This window comes from Heloderma suspectum, chromosome 1 (genome assembly GCF_057233095.1).
Source record: "Heloderma suspectum isolate Gila_16-S chromosome 1, 16-S_ref, whole genome shotgun sequence".
NCBI lineage: Eukaryota > Metazoa > Chordata > Lepidosauria > Squamata > Helodermatidae > Heloderma > Heloderma suspectum.
In genome coordinates, this window is record NC_139458.1 from 165,884,014 (window position 1) to 165,905,912 (window position 21,899).

General features: G+C 45.8%; 1 protein-coding gene across 1 annotated transcript in view; it reads right to left on the reverse strand.

Moving 5' to 3' along the window:
- Window positions 1-21,899, reverse strand: part of LRP1B (LDL receptor related protein 1B) — a 1,474,154-nt gene that overhangs the window by 99,850 nt on the left and 1,352,405 nt on the right. Inside the window, exons 73-75 of the mRNA XM_084809602.1 lie at window positions 18,274-18,396; window positions 8,803-8,925; window positions 5,544-5,681 (exon numbers count right to left, since the gene is read on the reverse strand). Coding sequence (XP_084665728.1) covers window positions 5,544-5,681; window positions 8,803-8,925; window positions 18,274-18,396 — 384 coding nt within the window. The remainder of the gene's footprint in view (window positions 1-5,543; window positions 5,682-8,802; window positions 8,926-18,273; window positions 18,397-21,899) is intronic.

Sequence of the window (21,899 nt, forward strand, 5' to 3'; positions counted from 1 at the left end):
AATGTTCACATTATCTGCAGAATATTCACGGCCAACCTCTCCTCCCATAGCCGATACAGAAGTTTATATCCAAAGAAGCTCAGTTTTATTTAATTTTTTCAAGTGAGTTAGTCATGATTATTGTGGGAAAAGGCTTAGAAATGTGTACAATATTGCTGCATTCATATGTCATGTTTCCATGATGTGGAGAATCAAGAATGCTTACAAATCCTCTCCTAACCTTTCCCTTTACACAGTCAGCTTAATGATTACTTTCTGTTTTGATCAAAAAATGTTTGAGCGACCTCTCCAAACCAGAATTACTAAATTCAAACTCTGTTGGAAGCACATCTCCCATGGCTCCCACCTCCCACTGCCTAGTTACCAATAAACAAGATGTCCCTTTTTTCCAGAAGAAACATTATAATCCCCACTGACACCAGCTGTATTTGAAGATGCTTATTCAGTAGGAAAAAAATTGAATAAGAGAATTTGCAAAGACAGACTCCAAGATGAACTTTGTCTCAGATGTAAATGTGTTGATCCAGTCAACATGTCTCAATTGCTTATTACATGAAAGACTGCTTCAAAGTTCAAACTGGAGCCTGTGTTTGCAGAGTTCTCTTTTAACTTATTTTAACTGCACTATTCATTTATTCATCACACTTTTAACATGGAAGATACTTAATGGTCCTTATAATCACTTCACAGGAAGAACAAATTTCAACTTTGGCTCTGGACTAAAAAGGAGGGAAGAACTTTTTCATCTTAGGTGCCTGCCCCACCCTTTCCAGATTCAATGGACCAATCGTGATTACTGGCTGTCAGGAACGCCCTAGCTGCCTCTTGCAGTCCCCACCAATAGCCAACTCCGGACACAGAGACGAGGAATTCTTTCTGAGACTTTATTCCTTTATGACTCTTTCAGATACTAATCACTAGCGACAAAGCAAGGAACAGCACTGGGGAAAGATAGCTGAGTAGCCTAAGCTCCAGGTAAGGCAGTTGGTCCCCGTTTGAAGGAGAATCATGGGAAGACCCTAACCTTATGGGCTAGGGAGAGATCCTCCCTCTTTCCCTTGGGTCCTCGGGACGCGACCATTGTTTGAGCGCCAAATGAGTGGTACGCCTCCTTTCGGCGCCCTCCATCTGTCGCCGCTCCCTGCGTCTGTGCCGAGGATCCAGCAAGCCCCCCTCCAGCGCTGTCTCACTGCCAGGGTCACTATCTATCCCAGGAATGCTGGCAGGAGGAATCTCTGCCAGCTGCTGTGCTTGTGAGAGATGAGCAAGCTCGGCTCCCATGGATTGCTGTTCCTTCTCAGAATCAGAACTGCTCTGGGGCTCTATTGGCTCAGTTTCCACCCTGACATTGGCCTAACATGCAGGAAAATGGATAAGAGATACAAATGTGAATGTAACTATGGAATCATGACATCTAAATAAGACAACCTGGGATCCATTAAAAATGTTGCTGTGCCATTTCTAATCCCTAATAGGACTGCTCCAGTTTAAAGTTCTAGCCAGCCTGAAACAAGAGTTCTGTAGCACCTTTGTCTTTCCCACAATCATGAAAGCATCCTCCAGTATGCTATGCAGAGTTAAAAGTCTAAATTACTATATAGCTGAGGGTATGGGGAGTGTAGAATGCAGAGTAGATTTTTTTTTAACCTTACACAGCATGCAGCCATCTGACTCTGGTTCTCTCCTCCAGGATACTTTCAATCAAGCCAATTTCCATTCTCTCCCTCTATTTTTTTTTCTCCTGCTGCTGCCACCTTCAACATTCAATGGCTTAACTGATCTGAACCATAAACCTAATTGTTACACTTAGACAGTGTGCCTGACTTCTACTTCCACTATAACTTTTTTTCTTCCCTTAGGGCAAAAGTGACAACTGCCCACAGAAAGCTATATCCAGAATTTTAGCCCAGATGTAATTAGGCAGCCAGCAACATGACTTCCTCACCTCCCCCACAACAAAAGATATCAGCAAAGAGAGGAGTTCCCATCTTCAGCAGTCAGTGTGTACCCAGAAGTTGCTGTCTAGACAATTAGAGCTTTTTCTTATCTCTATGCCCTCAACATTCCTGGAATCTCACAGGGTTAATTTGGTGTTTTATTTCATTTTCTTTCTCATATGCTTTGGTGTAATCAAGGGACTCCCTAAGCATACAGAAACTACTACCTTAATTTTTGGTGGCTCTGTTTTGCTTCCAAACTGATAGGATGACCCACATTTGTAACTCATGGGAATGATTCTTTTGGGTGCTGGGGTTCAGGATTCTCTGATTTTGCTCAACCTAATCCTGGTTATCCTTAGTGGGATGTTGAGCAGGCCCAAAGACAATCACTACTGCCAATTGCATTATCTGGCAAATGGGATGTAGTCTTACACTTCTAGGAATGGCCTAGCTATTTCTTCACTACCTCTCACTTTAAATACTTAAGACTGTAATCCTAAACTAAGGCTGTAATCCTAAACACACTTACTAGGGAGTAAGCGCTATTGAGTACAGTGGGACTTACTTCTGAATAAACATGCATAGAATTGGCCTACAAGTCCAAGAAAAGGTGAGCACATTGGCTTAATTCAACCATGGATTAAGGTTGTAATACAGGATGAACGACTCAACAGATTTATCTTGCATCTGCCAGTACAATAGCATCATTGGTGGATATTGCACACGTGCTAGATTTGGGCCAGTCTGGTAGCACTAAATACCATAAAGATTGTCATTCTGTTAGTGCCACAATTAGTGATGGACAGAATCACCCACTCATCCACCTGCTGCATCTGGTTAAGGATGAATCTAGTGTTCAACTAGATTGATCCCAAATCAGTGAATTGTATCAAACCTGAAACATGCCTGGAAGTGTGTGGAGAATGATTTCAATGCAAAGACCTCCCTACTCTTACCAAAGTGGGGAACAGCAAGGGTTGCTTCCTATGGTTCGTGCCACTCATGGATATTAGTGGGATATGTGTGGCAGCATCCAGGCCTGAGGTCCTGCTGTGGTGGTAGCAAAGAGTCTTACCTGCCTCAGTAAACTTGGGAAAATAAGGACAGTGGGAGGGCTCTTGGGAAACAAGGGCTCTTGGGAACTGCCAAGCATTTTAACAGATCCATTTCAGGTCAGGCTCAAACTTCAGTTGGGTCTGACCCCAAATGTCTTGGATGGTGGGAATGGACTCTGAAAATCCAATGCACAGAATTTCATTTGGTTGGTGTCACTAGCCTTTATATATATGAAATGCTGCAATTTGCACTGAACACAGAGGCATCTGTGCAGAAAGCTTTTCTGTCTCACTATACACTGAGAGAGAGAGAGAGAGAGAGAGAGAGAGAGAGAGAGAGAGGAGACCAATAGGCTAGAGATAGCTAGCAGAGCCAGTAATAAAAGGTTTTGCATATGCTGTTGGCTCCTTGGTTAGAGACAGGTGAGCTTCCCAAAGCTCCCCTTGAATTAATTTTGGAGATTGACTGAGTTCTTCCAAAAACAAAACCAGTAATTTGCTTGGATAATTTTTCCAAGATTATCTGAGAGCTCAAAAAATTAACCCCCATCTCAGGAGCCTTTTCCCCATCTCTGTTAAAAATAATGGCCCCATTAGTTACCATGGAGAAAAGAAGCAGATGCTATAGGAACTAATCCAAAGTGGAAGGTAGAAGATCACCACCCATGGAGGAGCTGCAGGGTGGCCTCCTCACCCCATCCATTGGACTTTGCCCCCTCCCCAGTCTTTTTCATGCCCCCATAGGAAGTAATATATCCATTAGTTCCTACAGAGCAGCGGTAGGTAACCTTTTTGGCCCTGCAGGCACATTTGTCATTTTTTGGGAGCCCAAGGGTACATTTGGGCCTGCAGGCATTCATTTGGGGGATTCTCTCTTTTCCCTCCCATCCCCCACCAACAGCTTGGATACTCTCTTTTCTTGTGTCCCGTCCCCCCTTCCTCCTTTGGAACTCCTTTCCCCTGCCACTTCTCCTTTCTTCTTCTTTCTCCCTCCTCGCTGCTGCCTACTATTGCTTTCCTTTCCTGATGCCACTGCTTCTATGCCACCACTGGATTTCCTCTTCTTCCTCCTCCTCCTACCACCAGTAGATTTCCTCCTCATCTCATTGCCTCTCTCACCTTTTTTCCACCATTGCCTTTCCATCCTCCCTGCCGCTGCCTTTCTGCCCCCTTGTGCCACCACTGGAGACACTTCCCCTTGGCAGCTCTTTTGGCAGGAGATTAATTCCCACTGCTGCTACCCATACAATCTCCCTTGTCCAGGAAACCACTGAATTGTTGGAAAATGCAGACCATGGGGAACAGAAGGTAGGATGAGAGAGGGAGTGAGAGTAGGGGGTCATGAGCGGTCTAGAAGGCACACAACGGGGGGGGGGGTCTTGGCAGGTGCAAATGTACCCACTGGCATTGCATTGCCAACCCCTACTATAGGGGTAAGAAAAAAGACACTGCTGGGGCTTGTGGGAGCTAGGCCCTGCAGTGGAGTTATGGAGTAAAAAGGTAAAGGTGTCCCCAGCCAGTCGTGTCCGACTCTAGGGTGCGGTGCTCATCCCCGTTTCTAAGCCGAAGAGCCAGCGCTGTCCGAAGACACTTCCGTGGACATGTGGCCGGCATGACTGAACACTGAGGTGCACGGAACGCTGCTACCTTCCCCGCCGAGGCGGGACCTGTTTATCTACTTGCAATGTCTTGCTTTCGAACTGCTAGGTTGGCAGGAGCTGGGACTGAAGACGGGAGCTCGCTCCGTCACGCGGCACTCGGGTCTCGAACTGCTGACCTGCCGACCTTCCGGTCTGCAGTTCAGCGTCTTAACCACTAAGCCACCGCGGCCCCTTATGGGTATAAGTTATGGAGTGTATCCACAAAAAAAACTTTTTAAGCCAAGGCAAAGAGGTAGAACAGCGTTGGGCATCATGCGGCTGTGGAAGCACGCAGCCCACCATGTCAATCTGTGCAATCTCGCCATCACCCCCCTCCCCAAATCCCAGCGATTCTGCTGGAAAATAAAGAATGCAGGAGAATCAGACTCCCAACAGCTCACCAAGCAGCTGTCTGGTGGGCTGTCAGGAGTCCAATCCTGCTGGATACAAGGTGCATGCTCCCCACATGCCTCATTTCCCAGTAGTATTGCTGGGATTTCAGTGGTGACCACCTCTGGTAGCAACTGGGGAGCGGTAAGGCCCACAGATTGTCCTGGAGGGGAGGCAGTGTGTCCCCCCAAGCCCCAGAAATTGCCCACCCCTGATATAGAACCATGTGCAAATGAATGAACATTCACTTTTGAAAACAGGATAGCAGCGTGTCTCTTCACCAATGTAAATTTAACTGCTGCAGTGCACACATCAAACAAAACTGGGTACATAAGTGATTCTGCCCCATGAGGACATACGTCTTAGTGATGACACTATGATCTCAGCAACACTGCACCAGTATAAGTGAGAGAGCAGTTGTTTAGGTTATGTTCATGCTAATTTATGATCTGTAAGATTATGCAGATTCTGTTCTGTGTGGAAGAATGAAAACCTGGTAGCTTCTTAATCAAACTTACTTGTTTTACACCCTTGCTCATCTGAACCATCTCCACAGTCATCAAATTGATCACACTCTAGTTCCACCGGTACACACTTCTTATTGCTACAAGCAAACTCATCCTTTTTACAAGGTCTTGCTTTAAAAGTAGTTTTGTCTGCAAAAAGTTACAAATTGTCAGATGTCAGAAAGCTTTTCATATTATTATAATTCATGGAAAAAGTAAGAATGAAGCATTAAGGACCCAGTGCTGCTTCCTTGATGCTGCGACTCCTGCTATGCAGATCCGCAAGGAAGTGCCCGTCCATGAAATGATCCACTTCTCTTACTGGAGCACACAGCACCCCAGGCCCCAGATGTGCATGCTACAACTGCTCAATGGGGAAGTGCATGCCTTACACAGTGGTGCTTGTGCTGCTCACTAGTTCAAGAGGAGAACAGGCTGGGAAACCAAGCACCCAACAAACACTCAGAGAAGGCTTGCGGCATCACCCACACCATCTCCCTTTACTTACACTCAGTGGCAACAGCCGATTTGGGAAGTGGGTTCATCCTCACTGTCAGTTATCTGCTGCTGAATGGCAAGGGAGGCAAAGGAGTGAGAAAGGAGGGATGAATATGCTAGCCCAGCCTGCTCCCTCACCCCCAAATGGATGCTTTTGCTAGTCTACCCTCTTGACACAGACAGAAGGATTAGCCCCTAAATATTTGGGATAACATTTTTTACTAGCCTCAGCATGAACTGTTGTTAGCATTGTGGCAACTAAATCAAAGCTAATGCTTAGCAGGAAGAACAAAGGTGTTCCGCATTGTCCAACACATTGTTAATGCTAATCAATAAAAATAAAGCAAAATCTCAGACACTGGGTTGCACTGACAGTTGTGTTCCTGAGATTTCTGAATAGCTATTTGGGTGCCACATACTTTTGCCATCAGCAGTATGGTCCCCCTATGCCCCTACTCTACAAAAATACTAGTAACTACCAATATTCTACACCTATATACAACAAGGCAAGAACTAGCAAAGGAGTGCTGACTGTTATTACTATACTGATGCTGGAAATGAGTTAGTTTTGCCCTTGATGCTGGCACTGATACTCTTAACTAGGGATGTAAGGACTCACCCTAGTTTGGGTTCTCCAGGCACTCGCCAAAGCAGTGTCCCTGCTCGCACGCACCCCTCCACGGACCTGTGCTCGAGCCACCCACGAGTTCAGTGAATTCCCCAGTGCTCACCGCAAACCTGTTTGGTGAGCGCCGCCATTTTCGCACCTTTGATTTCTGTGTAAAACAGGAAGTAAAAAAATGCGCATATTCAAATATGCGCAGTTTGGAGCTGGGAAAGCCAAATAAGTGCAATATGAGAGGGATTATACCTCTAATATTGTGCGTATTTAGCTTTCCCATCTCCAAACTGCGCATATTTGAATATGCACATTTTTTTAACTTCTTGTTTTACGAAGAAATCAAAGGTGCAAAAATGGCAGCCCTCACTGAACAGGTTCATGGTGAGTAGTACCGGGGAGCGCGAGCGGGCGTGAGCGGGGGCCAAAGACAGCATCTTGGCAGGCACAGTTCAGGGGCTGCAGGTGGGGGTTGCTGGACGAATTCCCAAACCCTGAACTGAGCTCGCGACATCCCTACTCTTAGCTACAATTAGTTAGGCTGCTGTATGTCATGGTCTCACTGAGTGAGCTAGATATGGATTGGGTTCACATGATCACAGCAGTACAAGAAGCCATCATGGCTTCCCCCTTGCCCTCGTGCATGCCGCACATGTGCCAGTTGTTTACATAATTGCCCACGCTGCAGCACAGGTTGATGTGTCATCCAAACTCAGTGCACAGCAGGGGTGGCTTCATACTCACCCTACGAACTCTACTGTATGTTATGGGTTGTAGGGTGGGTACGAAGCCACCCCTGCTGCACTGTGTGCCGAGTTTGGATGGCATGCCAACCTGCACTGCAGCACAGGTAATTATGTAAACAACCAGCAAGGGCAGGGGGTGAAGCCACAATGGCTTCTTCTACCCTGACAATGGTGCAAACCCAGCCATGGATGCTGAGGAGAAGATAATGTGATTGAACCCTAGCACTGATCAGGGCAAAGTGACCATGGAGACTAGCTAATCAGCCCAAAGGCACCAACCAACCAACCAACCAACCAATCCATATGCCAGTCCACCCATAAGCAACCAGAATCCCTTGAAGAACTGCTTCACCAACTGCTCCAGAGGCTGTGATCAACCATTCTCAACTCACAAGAGAAATGCTGAAGATGCCCATCAAGAAATCACCCAGCATAGCAAGAGTGCAAAACTCCAAACACAACAACAGTTGCTTGAAAGTGGGTACTTTTCACCCAGGGAAAGTGAGGCCTGGCTTGGACTTAGGACATGCACTGCCATGTAAGAAGTCAGCACTGAAGCCAGTTGTCAACCTTGGACCTATATGAATGTTTACAGTCCATGACTGGCTGATCCTCTATCCTAACACCTGTCTACCTTCTCTTAGTTCCATACAGATTGTTCCCTTCCTTGAGAATTTTGTCTCACCTCTAGGCCTCCACACCCAACCAGGAAAAGACTAGTGATGAGCAAACTGATCCTATTGTAACTGTAATTTCCTTCCTAAGTTACAAATAGAACATTATCAACTCAGACAAAAGTTCTGTGATTAAGAGGTTTTTTGAAGTAACTTTGGACCTTTGTGCATGTCCATCACTAAAGTGCATCTTGGAAACAATATGTGCACAATGACAATATGGTGTTTCTTAGTCCCATGCATCACAACATCAGTATCATGATGCACTCCTTCTCTGGCTGTTATCAGATGTGCTTTGTTTACAGTAGTAGATCAACATAGAGCCACAGGCAGATGCAGCAAACAAGCAGAAGCAGCAACAAAAAGGCATTTCTTGCAGGACCCAGCATATTATTGATGCTGCTGAGGACAAGATGGTGGAGTATGGCTGCTTATTCATGCCAACCATACAGACTGTGCATGGAAAATATAAATTAACTTGTAATCAAACTCAGTTTGCATTACAAAAATATTAAAGTACATTGGATCAAAGTCAGGGTTCATTATACATTCAAGAATGATGAACCTACTCAATTCAACTTATAAATTGTCCAGTTTTCAGTTTCAGAAGCATCACTAGACAAAACACAGTGTCTGTGCAGTATTAATCAGAAGATAAAATCTACACATTTTCATAAATAAAATGAGAACAGTTCTCCTTTTATTTTATTGTAATTCAAACTAAAAATACCTACCACAGTGGTCTTCATCCGAGTCATCACCACAATCATCAATCCCATTACAAATCTGCTCAGGTCGCAGACAGACTCTGTTATTTCTGCATCGGTATGGCCTTGTTGGGGGACATGGAAATTTTACTGTGAAAAAGGAAAGATGTTCTAATGCTATGGTGCTAATTATGTAGACAGCATATCTTTTAGATCATCTCCTTCCATCAAAAAGGCAAAAGTGATTATATGATTGGATGTGACCTTATATTTAAATAGACTTTTACTATAAATCCATATTATGATTTATAAGCTGTTACTGCCTGGCTAGATTAGAGAGGGGGAAAAAAGATTGTTGAAAAATATTCTCAATTCAGTGTCAGGTCAGACATAAAAGCAAACATTTTTAGAACCTAGCGATCATGCAACACTTTTGTGGGTGTATGAAGGAACAGATCTGTTTTATATTTTTTAAATATAGTTTGGATGTTAAAGGGTTATATTCTCTGAATTTCCTGGAACCGAAAGGTCAAAAGTTCAGGCAGTTGCCAATAGCCTACAGAGCAAGGTGCTGTTACAGGTCAGGAGCCTTGCTCAGCTATTGGGTGGGTGCACAAATATCTGATCTGAGAAACACAGGTTTCAGTTTGCAAAATTTAGGGGTGTACGGAGTCCCCACTGTCCGTTCCTGTAGAGAATTTGTAGGGGGGGAGGCAATCCATTCCTCCCCCCCCCCGAATCCTCTGGAGTGGCTCCGCTCTGCGAGGTTTCTGGGAGGGGGGAACCGGCTTGGGGGCTGCTTACCTTCCCTCCTTCCAGCCAGAGCCATTCGCCTCTTCCCTGTCCCTGCCGATTGCCATGTGTTTTCTTTTCTTTCTTTTTTTTAAAGGCGATCGGCAGGATGTCCCCATAGACTTAGCCATAAATACAGTCATGAATTTTGTGTCTAAGTCTATGTGTTCATAGGCTTCTACGCAAGATTCACGGCTCTATTTTGCACATATGTCTATGGACACATCCTGCCGATCACCTTTTTTTTTTTTAAAGAAAAGACATGGCGATCAGCAGGGACAGGGAGGAGGCAAATGGCTCTGGCTGGCAAGAAGCAGCTGAGTGCCGTTCCACCTCCAGTCCTCCTGGAGCGGAGGTAAGTGGTCCTGATCCACCGCGGATTCCTGAGGCCAGATTCTAAAGAATCTGTCCTCATTTGAATCCACAGCGGATTTCTCTGGCATCCCTAGCAACATTCAGAGGCTTTTTCAAGAATGCTTATAAGGAAGCAATTATATGGCCCCTAGATAGCATCTGGGGAGCCACAGGATTTTTCAGATTGCCAGGGCCGAGGTCACAGACCTCGGAACTGGGAATCGGAGCTCCCTGCCCCCTCCTCCTGCCCCTTGCAGCCAGCGCGGAGAGAACCATGCTGGCTGCCACTACAAGCTTGCAAATGCAAGCTTGGAAGGAGGGAAAGGGTGTGTGCTGGTGGGCAGGAAGGGGAGGGGATGGCATAAGCCTTCCCACCCACCAACACTCCTAGCTGAGCAGAGCAGAGGAAGCTGCTCCTTCTGGTCTAGGGGTGTCAAGGTTCCCTTTTTGCCTGGCTGAGAATTCCAAGAGCCAAATCAACACTCAGACCAGAGGCTGCATTTCTAAGGCTTTAATCCATTTACTCTAATGAGGCATACAGATGCAAATTGCTAGTGACTACAAAAGAAACAGCCTTTAGGGAGTTCAAAGGGAAACTACAGAAGTTGATCTCTGTTTGGGAAAAAAGGTGGCAAGCTCTCTTAACTTAAGGGGTGGGAGGGGAAGATCTCCCCCTCTCCCATGTAGGGGTGAGCAGATCACTTACCTGGTTCTGGTCTGGGGCATCTGCTGGGGGTGGCGAGGTGATCCATCCCCCCCCCCGGAATCCTCCCCGGCTGGCTCCGCTCCACAGCAAAGCTGTGGAGCCGCCACCCGGGGCCAGCCACAGCCTGACTTCCAGCTGCTGCTGCCGTGCTGCGGATGCAAATGGCGGCTGCTACACCAGCCACCATTTGCATCCATGCCTTAGGCTGTGATAGGCTACGTAAGTATTTATGTAGCCTATCATGGCAAAGAGCAGGGCACAAATGGTGCCCATTATGCCATTTGCACCCCTGCTCTTTGCCATGATAGGCTACGTAAGTATTTACGTAGTCTATCACAGCCTAAGGCATGGATGCAAATGGTGGCCACTACGATGGCCAACATTTGTGGCTGCAGCAGCCTGGCAGCGGCCAGAAGACGACCTGGAGCTGCCGCCGCATCTGCCGTCGCATCCGCCACCACCGCCAGGTAGATCCGTTCCGGGGGGGGGGGATTTCGGGGTGGGGGGGTAGTCAATTCCACCATAGACTCCATGGGAGCGGATTCTAAAGAATCCAGCCTCACTGGAGTCCGTGGTGGAATTCTCCAACATCCCTACTCCTGTGACACATCCGGGCGCAGTGACAAAGATCAGGCAGATCAGGCAGAGCACCGAAGTTCAGCCCATGCGACTTCCTGGTTGTGCCTGCGTCTGCATCTTGCGTCTAAAAGTTCAGGTTGTTCTTCTGTTGCCTCCCCCTGTCCACTATCACTCTCAGGAATGGGTGAAGGGAGGATGACCTCTCCATGCAGCTGTGCCTCTGAAGCCTGGGAAAGTTCCTCCCCCACATGTAGCAGCTCTTCCTCAGAATATGAACTATTCTGACAATCTATATGCTCAGAGGCAACCCTAACAAGGGGCTATACAAGCAAGCAAGCTCCCAGAAAGCAAGCGATCAGAGCGAGCAAACAGGGGGAGCAAACAGGGAGAGCAAAAAGCAGAGGAAGAATTACAGGGGATCCTGCATGACAGCAAGTAAGTGTCAAGGCTCCCCTGTTGCCTACTGAATATTGCAATAGCCAAAATCAACACTCAGACAAAAGGGCTGCTTTCCAAGGTTTTAATTCCATTTATCCTAATGAGGCATACAGATGCTAATTGCTTGAGACTCAGAGAAACTACAAAGGAACAGCCATCTAGGAGTTCCAAGGGTTAGGATGTCAGTTGATCTCTGTTTGGGAAAAAAGCGGCAATTCTCTGAACTTAAGGGGTGGGAGGGGAAGATCTCCCCCTTTCCCGTGATGCTTCTGGGTGCAGCTGTTGACGTTGAGCCAATCGGGCTGAGTGCTGAAGCTTGGCCCCTGCGATCTCTTGCTTGTGCCTGCGTCTGCACCTCACGTCTAAAAGCTCAGGTTGTCCCACCCTTTCCACGCCTGGTTCGCTGTCACTCCCAGGGATGTGAGAAGGGGAGGCTCCCCCTCCAGCTGTGCCTCTGAAGTCTGAGAGAGTTCCTCCCCCACGAGTTGTCTCTCCTCCTCAGAATCAGAGCTGCTTTGGGACTCTATGGGCTCAGATACAACCCTGACAGTAAGAGGCTGAAGGTCAGTCAAGCAGACACAATGAAACCAAGGCCTACAACAACAAGAAGAGTAGAGTAGTAGTTGTGGGAGACTCCTTGCTGTGTGGGATTAAAACCCAAGTATGTCGTGAAGACCCATGGACTCACTAGGTATCTTGTCTCCCAGGAGGACAGATTAGAGATGTGACTGAAGGGTTGTCTACACTCATAAAGCCCACAGACATGTATCCCTTTCTTCTCATCCATGTGGGAACAAATGATACCGCCAAGCAGAGCTACGAAGAAATCATGTCAGACTTTAAAGCTTTGGGAAGGAAACTCAAGAACTTTGGGGCGTAGATAGTTTTCTCATCCATCCTTCCAGAAGTTAGAAGAGGAATAGAAAGGGAAAGAAAAATATTCCAGGTGAATGACTAGGGCTACCAAGGTGGTACCGACACAAGAGACTTGGATTCTGGGACCACAGGCTATACTTCCTGGAAGATGGGCTGTTGGCAAGGGACGGGTTGCACCTCACAAAGGCTGGGAAGAATGTGTTTGGCCACAGCATGAAGAACTTCATCAGGAGGGCTTTAAACTGAATCCTATGGGGGACGGAGACATACAGTTGGGGGTAACTATGGACGAAGGCTTATGCACCACAATGGAGAGAACAGCTTTAATAGTGCCCAGTTATAGTCTTTAAAAACATGAAGGAAGAAAGCCAAACTATAAAGCACATAGTCTTTGATTTCTATATACTAATGCCCAGAGTATGGGAAACAAACAGAATGAACTTGAATTCTTAATATGGGAGGGAAATTATGACTTGATAGGTGTAACTGAGACTTGGTGGGATGTCTCCCATGACTGGAATACAGCAATTGAAGGATATAACTTGTTCAAAAAGAACAGGAGGAACAGAAAGGGAAGTGGAGTTGCACTATATGTTAAAAATAGATATCTCTGCACAGACATACAGGAGGATGAGCTTGGTAGCCCCATCAAGAGCATCTGGGTTAAAATAAATGGAGCAAAGAATAAAAGGAACATGGCCCTACTATCAGCCACACAGTCAAGGAGAAGACAAGGATGAAACTTTTGAAAAGTAAATTGCCAATTTTAATAAACTCAGAACAATGATCAGGAAGGTCCCATGCCAAGTGACTCTGATGAGAAAAGGAGGGTGGGAGTCTTTTAAAAAAGAAATTCTGAAGGCACAATTACAAAGAATTCCAACAAGAAAGAAAGGTGGAAGAGTGGAAGACAACAGAAGAAGCCAATGTGGTTTCACAAAAAGCTTAAAGAGGACCTGAAAACAAAAAAAAGGACACATACAGGAAGGAAGGACAAGCAACAAAGGAAGAGCACAGGCAGGTAGCACAGAATTACAGGGATGGCATCAGGAAGGCTAAAGCTGAGAACGAGCTGAGGTTAGCGAGGGATGCTAAAAGCAACAAAAAGGCTTTCTTCAGATATGTGTATAGTAAAAGACAGAGGAAAGAAATGGTGGTTCAACTGTTCAATGAGGATGGCAAAATGATGACAAAGAAAAAGCAGAAGAGCTCAATTCCTGCTTTGGCTCAGTCTTCTCCCAAAAGAGGGTCTATGACCCCCCTGGCAAAGGCGAAGTACAGGCTGAAGGGGCAGGACTGCAGCTTGAGATCGATAGGCATATAAGGAACACCTAATTCCTTTGAATTAGTTCAAATCTCCAGGGCCAGATGAACTGCACCCTAGAGTAATAAAAGAACTGGCAGAAGAACTCTCAGAACCACTATCTATTAACTTTGAGAAATCATGGAGGATGTGTAGGGATGGCACAGGTGTATGATTTAGTCCAGAAATCTGGTGGACCTGCTCCCACTCACACCGCCGAGCCCTGCTTGCCGAGCCCCTGCCCCTGCTCACCCCCTGCCTGCACTTGGTGAATGGCTTGCACTCACCCAAGCAACCTTGTTGAGCTTTGCGGTCACCATTTTCTGAGATGGTGATTACAAAAATGAGCAAATTTGCACACACACATATTTGTGTGTGTGTGTGGAAATGAGTATTTTATGAAAATGTACATTTCCATACACACACTAATGTGTGCCTTTGCAAAAATGCACATTTCACACATGAGAATATGCGCATTTGCAAAATGCGCATTTTTGCACATACAAAAACGTAGGGATGTACGAAAGTGACTTACCTTTCGTGGATTATGTTGATGGTGGGGGGGAGGCGTTCCATCCCTCCCCCTGGAATCCTGGCCGGGGGGGAGGCGCTTTGTTCCTCCCCCCAGAATTCTCGAACGGCCGGCTGTGCTCCGCGGCAGCTCCACGGAGCAGCCGGCCATGCCTGCCCGGCCAGGCCAGAGCCATCCGCAGCCAGATTTCCGGCCGCGGAGGGCTCTAGGTAAAAAAAAACCCACCGCGTACGCAAATGGCGGCGGCTATGGCCGCCGCCATTTGCGTTCCTTCTTTTTGGCCATCTTAATCTACGTAAATATTTACGTAGACTATGATGGAGAAAATAAAGGGGAATGCAAATAGCGTAGCAGGCGCTATTTGCTTCCCTTTTTGGTTCCCCGTTTTAGCCTACGTAAATCTTTACGTAGGCTAAAACGGTGAATCAAAAGGAGATGCAAATAGCGCCCACTACGCTATTTGCGTTCCCCTTTATTTTCGCCATCATAGTCTACGTAAATATTTACGTAGATTAAGAAGGTAAAAAGAAGAAACGCAAATAGCGTACACGTTTTGTTTTTTTTAAAACCCACCCAACCATGATAGGCTACATAAAGATTTACGTAGCCTATCACATCTTCTTTTTTTTTAAACCTAGCCATGATAGGCTATGTAAATCTTTACGTAGCCTATCACGTCTTTTTTTTTTTTTTACACAAGCCTGGAAATGGCGGCGGCTTCAGCCGGTCGGAAGACCGGCTGCCGCCAAAGCCACCGCTGCCCGGAAGATCCACCCCAGGTGAGTCTCGTCCCGGGGGTGATACGCGGGGTGGCGGGGGGGTGGCAGGCCGTTCCGCCACGGAGTTCAGGGGGCCGAATGCACTGGCATTCGGCCTCACCGAGATCCGTGGCGGAATTCTCTGACATCCCTACAAAAACGTGCCCATTTTAGCAATTGCCATTTTATTTTATTTTTAGAAATGGCGGCCATGGAGCTCAATGAGGCCACTGGGGTGAGTGAAGGCTGCTCGTCAAGAATGGGACAGGCTTGAGCACAGTCTGGGGACCTGTAAACAGGATCAGGGGCTGGGCAGGAGTCCGGAGAACCTAGACAGGGGTGAGTTTGCAAATCCCTAAGGATGGGTGAAGTGCCAGATTACTGGAGGAGGGCTAATATTGTCCCTATCTTCAAAAAGAGCAAAAAGGAGGAACCTGGGAACTACAGACCAGTCAGTCTGACATCAATCCCTGGGAAAATTCTGGAGCAGATTATCCCCCGCCACCCCATGGAATCCCCCCGGGACGGAGCTTACATGGCAGCAGATGCAGTGGTGGCAGATGTAGCAGCAGCAGATGTGGTGGCAGCTCGGCTGGTCTCCTGGCCACTGCCGGGCTGCTGTGGCCGCAAATGGCAGCTGTCGTAGTGGCCGCCATTTGCGTGGCTGCCTTTTGCCATGATAGACTACGTAAATACTTACGTAGCCTATCACAGCAAAGAGCAGAGGTGCAAATGGTGGCCACTATGCCATTTGCGCCCCTGCTCTTTGCCGTAATAGGCTACGTAAGTATTTACGTAGCCTATCACGGCAAAAGGCAGCCACGCAAATGGCGGAATTCCGGCTGTGGCCGGCCCTGGCTGGCGGCTCTGCAGCGTCACCATGGAGCAGAGCCGGCTGGGGAGGATTCCGGGGGGAGGGACGGAGAGTCTCCCCCCCATCGCTGATGCCCCGGAACGGATGGCTGAGTGGGATTCGTACATCCCTATTTATCGGGTAACCCCCCTTGTGGACTGTGGGAATGCTGTGGACATAATATACCTCGACTTCAGCAAATCTTTTGACAAAGTGCCCCATGATATCTTGATTAGCAAACTAGCTAAAAGTGACCAAGATGAAACAACGATCAGGTGGATCCACAGTTGGCTACAGAACTGGACTCAAAGAGTGCTTATCAATGGGACCTTCTCAAACTGGGGAGAGGTAACAAGCAGGGTACCGCAGGGCTCAGTCCTGGGGACAGTGCTCTTCAACATTTTTATTCATGACTTGGACGAGGAGGTGCAGGGAACGCTGATCATATTTGCAGAAGACACAAAATTGGGTGGCAAATTCAAAGTGATCTTGATAGACTGGAGCGCTGGGCAGAAAACAACAGAATGACATTTACTAGGGATAAATGCCAAGTTCTGCACCAGGGAAAAAGAAACCAAATGCACAGTTACAAGATGGGTGATTCTTGGCTCAGCGATACTATAAGAGAGAAGGATCTTGGAATTGTTGTCGATCACAAGCTGAATACGAGCCAACAATGTGATGTGGCTGCAAAAAAGGCAAATGCTATTTTGGCTGCATTAATAGAAGTATAGCTTCCAACTCCTGGGAAGTACTAGTTCCCCTCTACTCAGCACTGGTTAGGCCTCATCTTGAGTACTGTGTCCAGTTCTGGGCACCACACTTTAAGAAGGATGCAGACAAGCTGGAGAGGGTTCAGAGGAGGGCAACAAAGATGATCAGGGGACTGGAAACAAGCCCTATGAGGAGAGACTGAAAGAACTGGGCATGTTTAGCCTTGAGAAGAGAAGACTGTGGGGGAGATGTGATAGTGCTCTTCTAGTACTTGAAAGGTTGTCACAGAGAGGAAGGCCAGGATCTCTTCTCAATCATCCCAGAGTGCAGGACACGGAATAATGGGCTCAAGTGACAGGAAGCCAAATTCTGGCTGAACATCAGGAAAAACTTCCTGACTGTTAGAGCAATACGACAATGGAGCCAATTATGTAGGGAGGTGGTGGGCTCTCCCATGCTGGAGGCATTCAAGACAAGACTGGACAGCCACCTGTCAGGGATGCTTTGACCTGGATTCCTGCACTGAGCAGGGGGTTGGACTCAATGGTCTTGTAGGCCCCTTCCAACCCTACTGTTCTATGATTTTGTGATATCCCCATCTCTCCATCCCTCCCCTTCCCAAAAGCCTCCACTAGATGGGTGAAAAAAAAAACCCATCTAGCTGAAATGCAGAGCAGGAGGCATGATGAGTTTGGAGGCTTATGAGAACCCAGGGAGGATCTAATAGGATTGTGCCCTAGGGAGCCCATCAGAATTCAGAAGACATTTTGGGCAAGGGTGAGTTTCCTTTTTGGTCAAGAGTTAAAAGAGCACCAGCTAGCTTTAACGTATAAAAAGTTGAGGACAAGAAGAGTTTTGATAATGTATGTAGAGGAAGGCTGAACGAGAGAGGAAGGTTGGAAGGAAAGAAAATCAGAGAGCTGATTTTGGGAGAAGCTGAGTGCTGAGGAGAAGCTGAATACCTGGAAAAGGTGATAATCCTGATAAGCTATTGCTAGGAAGATCTTAGAATATAGAGACTAGTTAGGCATTAGCTGGATGTGTTTTTCCTGGTTATTTTATTACTCTTTTGCTCTCATAGTTTTGGTGCATGCTGTGTCTGTACAATAACTATTCAGATTTTTTTTTCCTTTTTCCTAATAAGAATACTTTTTCAGTAAACTTAAAAATTGTTATTTAAACCTTGTGTTCTCCTTTCATTTTAGATTACCCACCATACACCTAAAAGCCCAAACCCACACTACCTAAATTTATTTACCAGAGAGACCCAGAGGGTTTTCAGGCTGTTTGGTGGAGGCAGACAAGGAAAATAAAAATTCCACCTGGTGGCAACAGAAAAGTACTAGGAAAGGAAGGGCAAATAGGACTGGGGCACTCTATTTGGCTTGGTCTCCTTTCCAGTCATGGGCCAGGGCATAGCTGGCCCCATGATGACAGGGTGATTTGCCCCTTTTAAATGTAGTGTATGCAATGTTTACTATAAAGACATGAATATTTATTCACACAAAATGGAAGGCCAAGTAAAATATGGAAGTGAGTATTCTAAAGCCAACAATAGCAACATTCTGAAATGGAAGAGAGACAGAAACTTACCACATATTTCAGAAAGTTCATCAGAGTTATCTCCACAGTCATCTTCTCCATCACACACCCAAAAATGGAGTTTGCAGAGTGAATTGTTGCAAAGGAATTCATCTGCTCTACATATATTCCCCCCTGAAAGAACAAAATAGCAAAACCAAAATAGAATGTATACAAATAATATTTAATGCTGCATATTAGGGCCACAGGAGACAAGAAGATGGAATTCCATGACTGGATCTCCTATCTTTTTTAAAATGTTAGCAAATTATAGCTGCTGGGGGGAGGATTTAGAACCATGGCACTGAGGGAGAGGGATTGCCCTTTTCCCCTGGTGCCATTTTCGTAATGAAAATCACCCTGCCCCAAAAGATACCATTTGCCTCATTAGGGGAAAGTTACATAAGTTCATAAGAGCTGTGCTGGATCAGACCAAAGCCCTGTCTAGTCAACCATTCTGTTCCCAAAGTGCCCAATCAGATGCCTATGGGAAGCTAGAAACAGGGCATGAGTGCAATATTACCCTCCTGTTCATTTTCTGCAGCAGCTGGTACGAAGAGTCATGCTTCCTCTGATATATATATATATATATATATATATATATACACATACATACAGCTTGCCTACTCGTACATTTCTGTAAAAGGGAAGGGAAGGGAAAATGGGAAAGGAGGGGATCACTGGGAAAATAGCACTGGAGAGAAGGGTCAATTTCCCCCTGTGCTCTGATTCTCCCCCTACCCCGCAAGTAGCCATCTACTAAACTTTAAACAGACAGTAAACCTGATTATGGATCTTCATCATGTTGTGTAGTTATGATCTTAAAATCTTATATCCTTTAGTAATACAAGAAGTGTTGCATGTTTTCCCTTTCAGAGCATGTATCTTCCATTTGGATTTGTGTCTGCTATAATTAGGGATGGCGGAGAATTTCTCCCCGAAACTTCGGGGGGCCGAGCGCCAACGTGTTCGGCCCCCCGAACAAGTTTCGGGGAGAAATCCTCCGCACCCCCCCGCACCCCGCACCCCCCCCGGGACGGGACTTACCTTCCCTGAATGTCCCTCCCGGCGGTGGGTCCGGCTGGCGGTTCATCGGGTGTTCAAGCGGGGTGGGAGCGGCAGCCGGTCTTTTGACCGGCTGCCGCCCCCGCCATTGCAATAACAGAAAAAAAAAAAAAGTCCCCTGATAGGCTACGTGACGATTCACGTAGCCTATCACGGCTGACTTTGCAGATCTAGCCATGATAGGCTACGTGAATCGTCACGTAGCCTATCAGGGGGCGTTTTTTGTTTTTTGTTTAACTTTCGCGTTCGCGGCCGGGCAAGGTGGCAAGCCTCCTCCCCGGCCTGAATTTCGGCCGGGCGAGGAGGGAAGACTCCCCCCCAGCCTGAATTTCGGCCGGGCGAGGCGGGAAGCCTCCCCCCCTGGCCTGAACTTCGCGGGGGGAGCAGCGAAGCGCTCCCCCCCACCGCGAACAAGCTGCGAGAAAAGGTAAGTGACTTTCGTCCACCCCTAGCTATAATGGATCCAAATTGTGTGTGGCTTGACATTTCAATAAAAAGAAAATATGATTGTTACCAGCAATTTTTTCTTATGACCATCTCCCGAAACTAGTCTTCCCCAATCTGGTGCTTTCAAGAAGTTATAGATTACAATTCCCAGGATTCCTGACCATTGGTCATGCTGGCTGGGGCTGATGGGAGTTGAAGTCCAATACATCAGGAGGGCACCAGGTTGGGGAAAACTGCCCTACATCCTTGATGCAAGCATCTTCTCATTTCCCTGTTAACAGAACCAACAGAAAATACAGACCACTTGCCAAGGAGAAACCATGACCCAACACACCTGTGCAATTAGTCATCAGTCTACAATTCCTATCAGAATTGTTTATGTGGTAAGACTAATGAAATTTTGTACATTTCTTGAAGGCTTCTCTAACATAGAGAGAGAATGGCCTCCTCCAATTCTAAAATGACAAAACATTTATAAATAAGAACCCAGATGAAATTTATCTAAACAAAGTTTCTCCATGGTACTGTTTAATTTCTAATGCTGGAAATAATCACCAGCCAGTTTGGAGAGTACCATCATCAATATATTGATGACACCCAACTCTATTTTCTTTTTCATCACATCCAGGAACAGTGGTTTCCTCCCTGAATTAGCATGTAGATTCTGTTATGAATTCTATGAAGGCTAAGAGACTGAAAATCCATCTAGACAAAACAGACAAACTTATGTTTAGATCTTATATTGGATCTTAGGGTACAGCGTTTACATATTCTAGGCAACGTGACTCTCTGTCCATGAGAATATTCAGTCTGAGAGATTTCTTAGACGGATACTTTCTCCTGGAGCCCTAGATGGAAGCAGTGGTTAGGAATACTTTCTATCAACTTTTATTGGTAAATCAGCTGTTACCCCACCCCTTCTAACACAGATCTTGCTATTGCGATGACAGATCTTGCTATTGCGTTGATGGTTTCCTATAGTGCACTCTTTGGGGGATGGTCCTTGAAGACAACTTGGAAACTTCAGCTAATTTAGAAGCCCAGCTTTTAAGTAACATGCACTGATGTTTATATTTGATAGTGTAGTCCTGCTCATTACTTGTAAAGCCCTAAATATTGGCTCTGTGTATTTTACAGAACCTATTCCTCTGTATATTCCTTCCCAATCACTGAAATTCTCCAACACTGCTCTTGTCTGTGTTCTTCTGTGAGAGCTTGCAGCAGGGCTTTTTCAGTCAATGTAAATCAAGCCCCCTGATGATAACTGTCTTATTCTCACCCTGGACAGTTTTCATTGGTAGGCAAATATAATTTTATTTCTAAAGCAAGAGTTCAGCATTGATATGTTGTATTACTGTTGTACTATTATATTACTTTAATTATTGCTGTTTTAGTAACTTCTGATTTGCTATTTTAGTGATGTAAATGCTATCTTATTGATTGCTGTTTTAGCAGTTTGAAAGTTGCCTTAAATATTTTTATTAGACAGGTGACTCATAAATGTATGTGGTATAAATAAATCTGAAGTCCTAGATCAGCTGCCTTAGAACAGCTCCTTATTGTTTAAATCTCTAAAAACATAAAAAATAGACTGTTGCCAGTAGGGACATACTGAGAAGCAAAGGTTGCCAAATAGGGAAGTGAGAGCCAAAGCATGACAGCTTACCATCTATCATATGATTGCTCTTAAACTAAATGTGTGACATCTCCTTTATTTATGTAGAGACTAATGTTTTACATATTTCCTCTGACTGGTAAGGTTGAAGCATAGTAAGGACAGCCTATTATATCATTAGTGTGTAAATATACACTCAATCCAGCTGCTTTACTTTAGTTTCCATAAGAAGAGTGCAAATATTCTTGTAAAAACTACATAATGTAGGCATCATACATAAAGACGCAATTTGGATACATTCCTGGAGTAGGGATGACTCAGAAATGCATTCCGTTGAGTTTATTTTTTATTCATTTACCCAGTCCGTATCTCCCAGAACCTAACATGTATCTCAATGTTATTTGTAGGCAGAAATACATAAATCTAGCTGTGTTAACTATGGACCCCTCAAACTAGTATCTCCTCCAAACATGTGCCAAAGTTTTGCACTATTTTGTACCAGAAAACCCAA